The sequence below is a fragment of the Nuphar pumila genome, chromosome 1, assembly GCF_984573655.1.
Source record: "Nuphar pumila chromosome 1, dmNupPumi1.hap1.1, whole genome shotgun sequence".
NCBI classification, from domain to species: domain Eukaryota; kingdom Viridiplantae; phylum Streptophyta; class Magnoliopsida; order Nymphaeales; family Nymphaeaceae; genus Nuphar; species Nuphar pumila.
Window position 1 is genome coordinate 143,843,149 of NC_143249.1, and position 8,263 is coordinate 143,851,411.

The window sequence follows — 8,263 nt, forward strand, 5'->3', positions numbered from 1 at the left end:
ATTTTCCTTATGTGTGTGTTACCTACATCACATACGGGTATTAACTAACCCATGGTTTCTTTGAGTGAGTGAGTGTACACATGCAATACAGGTTCTCATCAAGCGTACATGCTCACCAAACTATCAAAAATCCGATCCATGATCACATTCACGATTAAACCAGCAAAATGATATGCTAAGATAAGACTTCACATATTCACCGGGTAGAAATGTAAGTTTTCTGCATAGGCTAGGGAAGTTGGTCGGGCTTACCAATCCCAGACCCATCAACCTCCTAGCTAGAAACATAGTCAATTCAGTCCAGCGAGTAATACTCTCAATGTCACTTTATATTGAACTTCATATTAGAAACCTTATAACCCCATCGGCTATTCATATGATAACCAAATGAATATACCTTGGTCAAATCATAAGTGAAAGGAAAACAAGCCCACAATGATTCTTTTATATGAAATTTACACTTACACACACTGAAATTTACAGCTAAACTTTATAAATCTAGCAATGACAATAATAACCAAGACATTATTTATACATACATACATATTCAGTTGGAACAAATACTGACTTTAATTCTAATCCAAAACATTGCATAGTGCTGCATCATCAAACACATCTATTCCCTGTTTTGGTATACACGACAGTGTTCCATTTTGAGGATAGCAAGATTTCAAAAATAAAGTAAATTAATCAAAAAAAATTGTCTATATGCATATCATCGCACAGTCCCTTTTTCTTTGTTCACTATAGGCAAGCAAAAGCAAGTCATTCTTCAATTGTATGCATCCTTTAGGAAGTGAAGTGCATCATGTGATATTGATCCTTTATAACTGATTATGAAAGCAAAACAGGGCATTGTTCTGCATATAACTAAACACCTAAAATACAACAAACAGTAAATTATATACCCACAAAATGTTTGGGAAACTCTTGATCTGCTAACCAACAACTCATATCTTATAACTCTAGTAAGACCATATCTACCTAAGTTAAAAATTCCAATGCCTGAGACAATCCATTAACAACTTAAGAGCAAGCTTTGAGTCGTAACCTAAGAAATGCTCAAGCTCCAAAGACAGAGGATGCAACAACCAATAAGCTGACAATAACCCAGTCAGCTATACAATTTAAGTGAAAAAAAATTGTTCATCACTCTTTGAAACTTGGCTCAGAGAAACAACCTACTACTTTAATAAACATTTGCTTAGAGCTTGCCTCAACACGTTGAAGTTTGCTAAACAGAATCAACCTAATGAGTCGAGGAAGAGAATTAATGCACATACTTTAGTTATAACGACTCAATCCACCAGATTCCCTACACATCCATCATATCTACAGTTAACAAAAATATCATTCATAACAAATTTATAACTCGAACGGGCCATTATCACCAATAGAAGTCTAAAGAGTTGCACAAATAAGAAAAACCCCTTTATATAAAAAAATCGAAATCACACATCCCCTTCATAAAGGAAATCCGAAACCCCCAAATCATAAATTTGGGTTTTCGGGTTAGGGTTGATGGAAACCCCCAAAACGAAATTTGAAACTAACTAGCAACCAAGATTTCAACGAGAGAGACAGTCAGTTCTCTTTTTGTAAATTAGTTTACATACCCTGCAATCTCCTTTTCCAGCCAAATAGGAACAACAATTTAGGCTACCAAAAGAGGGAAAAAAAATTGGGCCATGGGAAACGATCATGGTTCGCCCCCATGGTTTTTGCAGAAATCAGCCATCCTGAGGGTTCCCGTGGACCCTCATCTCAAAGGATTACACGGGATCGAACCCATGTTCGATCCCTCACCTAGATTCGAGAGGAGCACCGTACTTGTTTCCGATGGGTTTCCTGGCGATCGAAGGCTGGAGGCGCGTAGGCACGGTCGGCTGGTGTCGCTCCACGCTGCTGCCGTGAAGAAGGGTGCTCGCTGGATGCCTTCGATGGCAGCAGGTAGCCGACGACGAACCTGCTGTTTGCCGCAGGTTTTCCGGCGATCTCCTATCCTCCGGCACACGCACACAGACAGACAACGAGAGAGAGAAAGAGAGAGAGAGACGAGGGAAGAGAGAGAGCCCGAGTGAAGAGAGCCCCCTCTCCACCCCCCTTTATCGGCCCCAAGCCCCCCCCCCCCTTCTTTGCCGAGGGGCGCGGGGTCGGTTATGCCCTGCGTAACCCCCCTTCTGCCCCCCCTTCTGTTTTTGTTAAGGCTTTATCGGGCAACCTTTATCGGGTTGCCCCTTTCCTTTAAAAGCTGTTTACACAGGGGCGTGGCTCGGGTCCGGACCCGTAACCCGAGTCCAAGCAATATGGATCCACAAGTTGGATCCAAATGGATCCAACTGTGGATCCTCGGATGAATTTTTAAAAATTTTAAAATTTCATTTATTTATTGTTATTATTATTATTATATCGAGATTCATATCATTTATACCTAATTTTCCTTTTATGGGTCCTAGATCCGAAATGTGGATCTAGGCCCAATTTGCAAAAAATTGAAATATTTTGTAACATAAACAAGAAATTTTGGTAGCAAGAATTTTTCGGGTTTTACATATACACTTTCGTGGGAAGTTTGATCAAGACTCTTGCCTATATATATTTTTGATGCTGACAACATTTGATCAGATTGTGGATGTGTTGCATGGGTAATCTGATTAGACTACTGTCTTGCTTTGTTGTGCAATCTGATTAGATTGTCAATGCAAGTGAGCATGAGCAATCTGATCAGATCGGCACTATGGGTGTAAGAGTAGTCTAATTAGACTGGCCCACATGTTGTGTTAGTGTAGGCTATCAGACCTGCACAATATAGGTTTTCTTTATGATTGTCATCATATTTGAATGTGTCACCTTGATGACTGATATCAAATCTGATTATGGGTCATATCGCTAACTGTCATCAGATTTGACTGTTATCGGATCTGATTTTTTTTGCTATTCTATATTGTTTCTTGTTATCAGATTTGAATAATATGTTGTATTTGATGATTGTTACCAAACTTATATATGTTAGTTTGTGGACTGTCATCAAACCTGATTTCCGGTCATTATGTTGACTGTAATCATATTTGATTTCATGCTATCAAATCTGATTTTATGTCAACTGTCATCATATTTGATCATATGAAGTTTTATGATGGCTATTATCAGTCTTGATTACCGTTTTTTTTATGCCGACTAGACTTGCATTATGCAGTTTTGATGATTGTCTGCTGATTTAACTACAAGTTATTTTGGTTGACCATTATCGAATCTGATTATGTTATCTTGATAACTGTTTTCAAATTTGATTACATGTTAATTTATGAACTGTTATCAAATATGATTTTTCTATTATTTGGTTAACTGTGAGTAGATTTGATTACATGAGATTTTGTGGTCTGTTATCATATCCGATTTCAAGTTGTTTTATTGATTGTTGCTAGATTCAATCACACATTATTGTGACAACGATTTAATATATGTTATATTATGTTGACTGATATCCTAAGTCACACAGACTCGGCTAGGGAGGCGTCACACCTGAGTCGACACGCCCCGACACGGGTGCGACTTAGGACATGGCCGAGACTCGGTCAACGACGAGTCAGACTCGGTCAACGAATCGAGGCCGAGTCCATTCTCGTTTTGGACTAGGTCAATGTTGACCGAGTAAAAAAATATCCATTTTTAGGGCAAAAAACAAAAAAAAATGATCTTTTTATATATTTTTAAATATATATATATATATATATATATATATATATATATATATATATATATATATATATATATATATAGCATGAGTCTCAAACATAAGCCTCTAAAAAAAACACTCATGCTGGTGCCAAACTTTAGAAGACAATATCCACATATATGCACACACTGGATATATATATATATAGTCGTGTCCCCGTGTCCAAAATTTTTAAAATTGCGCCGCACCCGTGTCACACCCGCACCCATGTGACATTGTTGATATCATATTTAATAATGTGCATTTCCTATGACTGTCATCATATTTGACTGTGCATATTTTTGGATAACTATTATTTTGAATTGCCAGCATGATAGTTTTGGGGTTGTGATTAGATCGGCCACTATGTGTGTGCAGGGGCAATCTGATCAGCTTTGCATCAGTTTGCTTGTATGCAATCTGATCAGATCTGCCACCATGATGTGTGTGCAAACTTATCAGATTTACCACTGTTTGCGTGGGTGCAATTTGATCAGATTTTCCACTTTTTGCTCGTGCAATCTGATAAAGTTTGTCACGGTTTTGATGTGTGAAATCTGATCAGATTGTCTACGGTTTGAGCATGGGCAATCTGATCAGACTGTCAATGGACTGAGCATGTGCAATTTGATTAGACTGCCGATTATGTTGGATGTTTTCAATCTGATCAGATTGGCATTGTATTGGATGTCGACTCGGAATAGTGTTGTCATGCTCAGACCCACATTCATGTGGACTGCAGGGTGATATATCTTATATGATTTTATTGTACATGCTTATGCATTCAAATACTATGTTGCAAATGTGCATATCATACACATGAATTAAAGTATATTTTGATGTTTGTATAAATATGATCATATGCATGTTTAGGTGTTTATATATGCATGTTTAGGTGTTTATGTATGAAATTGATCATGATAATGTGTGTTGCAAGCATCCGTTTGCATGCGTATGCAATTCGCTTTATTTGCATTCATGTTGTGTATTTGAATATGCATTGTGAACATATTTTAAAACAAGGTGTGTTGCATTCTTACTAAAATTTTGCAAAAGATGCGTAAATCACTTATGAGATACTTTTGTGGTCAAATGTGAACCACTGCGGGCCGTGTAGGCCAAGAGCATGTGTTGCTCTACTTGTGTTGAATTTATTTATGCATTTACAAAATTTATTTTTGAAAATTATTGGTTTTCCAAAATTAATTGCACTGTTATATTTACGGGCTAAGGCTTGAAATTGGTTTTGCATGTTGATTTTCAAAACGGTTCTTGTGTAAAAAATTTGAAATTGTTTAAAAAAAGTAAAAGAGACCAAACAGTATAATTAATCTCTTCTTTGATGTTCCTTCCACAGTGTGAGAATCTTAAATGGCGGTTTTGGAGAACCGTGAGGATACTAAAACTCTGTATGTGATTGTGCCCTTGAACCCAATATAGTGGTTTACCTTTCAACCATGGTTTTAGGGAGATTCAATCACTTTACCTGGGGGGGTGTTGATTCAACTGTAGTTATTGGTATACCAAGAAAGTGGCATCAGTGAATGCTGATTTTCCTAATGTCCTGACATTAGATGTTGATTTCTAATGTTTCGATGGATGGTGTTGATTCCTAATATCGGTCAAAGAACAAGTGTGAAACCCAGTAATAAAATACAAATTGTGTGTTAAGTTATAATTGAGAATCTAACTTAGACTTTGGGAATTTGTGCCCGTTTTGAGTATTCGCGAATTTAAGAAAAAGTGAAAACTAAATTTGTATGCATTTAATAGATACATGCATATAAAAATAACTCTGATAAATAACTTAATAAGTTATTCATGCGTGTGCATTGAATCATGCATATTTACTGTTCTAACAATCATGCTTATTCTGTTTCACATAATAATTGTAATTGCATGATATTTTGTCAAATGATAGAATGGGAAATTGTTATTGTGATATTCCTCTAAAATTATGCATGAATTTGGTTTATGTTATTTTCTTACTGTTTGAATTTTTAGAAGAATTCATACAAAGGACTTTGGTTTTTACCCGTTTTCAAAAAACTGTTTACAGATTTGGGTGCTCAGTAATGGGTTGACTTGCTAGTTGGAGACTGCGAGCCTTGTATAATTAGTTATGGGTTCTTTGATAAAGTTTCTCTTAGACAATTTTACTGTTTCAGCTTATTTGACATTCATTTATTAATTAATAAAGTTGATTATTCTTCGTTGATTCAATGCACTGTCTGATTGTGGTTTGGTATATTAAATTCGTGAGACCCCAGATCCTTGAGTTTGTTTATGCAATTATTTAAAAACAAAAACACTATTTTTACGAGGATTAGTTGGGGTCGTTACATAAATAGAGCTTCTTTGTATAGTGTATCTATGGTTTTACAAGCATATTGTGGTGATAAAAAAATAATCTTATTTTATATTGTGCATTTGTGAAGATTGTAATTGGTCCACTAGAGACCTTTTTGTGCACTTGTATAGCGTTTTGTTGGCATTGTGATTGTGCACATCTTGTTTCATCTCTCTCTCTCTCTCTCCCAGGGTAATCTCTCACCACCTTATGTATAATTTCTCATTTCCTAAAGGAAAAAAGAAGATTTCTATGATAGAAATATTTTTAGATTTCTTCATCAAACTATAGTTCTCTATTTCTCCGAGCTCTGCCATGTCAAAGTGATGATTCTCTCTATAGAAATATGCATCATCAACCTTTATTTATTTATTCTTGCTTGAGATATTCATGTGCCTTGAATCGACTTTCATAAGGATATTACTTTAACTAGGTATACACTACCCAACTCTTTAGAATTCAAATTACTTGTCCTACAAAGATTGATCTATTTTTGCACTACAGGGTAAAATGTAGCAAATTGACCTAATTAAACAGTCAAAGCTTCCTTGAATGTAGTCAATCAGATGTGCATTCTATTGGTGTTAACAACAGCTTTTCATTTTGTTTCAAAATTTTGCCCCCCTCCTACCTATCCCTTCTAGCAAGGTGTATCATACTGAAATTCTGCTTCTATTGCTTGTATTGTTTCAGATTTCACACAGGAAGAGCTAAAATTATTGATTGAAGCGGGAGCTACATCAGTTGGCCTTGGACCACTTAGATTGCGAGTCGAGACTGCAACAATGTCACTTCTTTCTACTCTTATGTTGTGGGCTGACTCGCAAGCTATAGGGCTATGATTGCGAACGAATCCTTTGTAAAAGAACTGCTTTCTTGCCTGACAGTTGCTCCATGTAGAATATTTTGTTTGTTGTTTTGCTTTTTTTTTATAACCAAATTACCATCGTTTGTCACATCCAATTTCCTTAGTGCTGAATATAAAAAACAGAACGTGATCCCCTCTGGTAAGGGCTTTTTCTAGAACTCTATAATTAGAGAAGAAAATTGCTTGGATCATACTCAAATTGACAATATTTGCAAGTTTTGGAAACTAGATTTTGATAAGTTTTTGGATGATACTAGAATCACACTTTGGGGTCTCAGACCTGGATCTGGTATGTGCTTTGTGGCATTAGTTCTAGTAAAGCAGGTAACTATTGTTTTTTAGTAAGTAAAAGGTTGAATGGTTGAGTTTAAATTTGATTCTGATCAGGATTCAACTTCATATGCCTATCCATTTTTGGGGTCTAGATCCGACTAGGCTCAACCATACATGCTCCATATTCAATCCAGGTTTGGTTGATCTACCCATATCTGAAAAACATGGGCAATTAGTTATATTTTCTTAAAATGAAGGAACTAAATTCAAGAAAGCTCTATCAGCTTCTTCCTTTTACTTGCTGGGTTAAACTAGTGAAAAACTGCATTAATTTTGTGCAGTTAAGCTTTAAAATCTTCAATCTGGCAAGTGGTGCCATTTTTGAGAATCCAAGTTCTTCATATCCTGATTGCCTACCGACATGTGCCGTGAGCCCAAAACTGCAATTTACTTTTCTACGTGCTAAAAGCTGCTGCTTGCAAACCAGTTCCAATGTACATTAAGTTATAGGAGACCGCCTACTCACTTTTTTAGGTCTTCTATCCAGTGTAATCCTCAATTCCATTTGCTATGTGAGAAACTTGTAGCAGCATTGGTTAGCACACTAGTCGGCACATCATTCTTTTTTTTTTTTGAAAGGCAAGCTGGGATTAGGCAGACTCCTACCAGTTATACAACTATACCATTGGGTCCAAATAACAAATCCAATTTCACATGAAATTGTACTTGAATTAAATTAAATATTAAGTGTAATTTAATTATAATTAACTTTACTTTTAAATTCAATTATGTCTTTATTTACATATGAATTTAACTTAAAGTGAACATTAATTATACTTTTAATTTTTTACTTAATTTAATTAAAAAATTTCATATTTTTGGCATTTAATAAATTCTGAAAATGACAAATGTTACATCTTTCATTTCTTAAAGAAATTTCATCCACGAAATTTAACTAGAGTTACTTATCAAATAGATTATCTTTATTTCTCAAAAAAAAAAGTATTCTATTTTCACTTAAAAAATTTGTCTTTGAAATTCAACACCAAATCATTGA

The 8,263-nt window shown here is 35.5% G+C and overlaps 1 protein-coding gene across 1 annotated transcript in view; it reads left to right on the top strand.

The window, feature by feature from the left end:
* The window catches only part of LOC149849193 (methyltransferase), a 123,201-nt gene extending 116,077 nt beyond the window's left edge, over nucleotides 1-7,124 (top strand). The window contains exon 8 of the mRNA XM_089998895.1: nucleotides 6,759-7,124. Within this exon, the coding sequence (XP_089855021.1) occupies nucleotides 6,759-6,907 (149 nt within the window). The 3' untranslated portion in view covers nucleotides 6,908-7,124. The remainder of the gene's footprint in view (nucleotides 1-6,758) is intronic.
* Nucleotides 7,125-8,263: the final 1,139 nt, after the last annotated feature.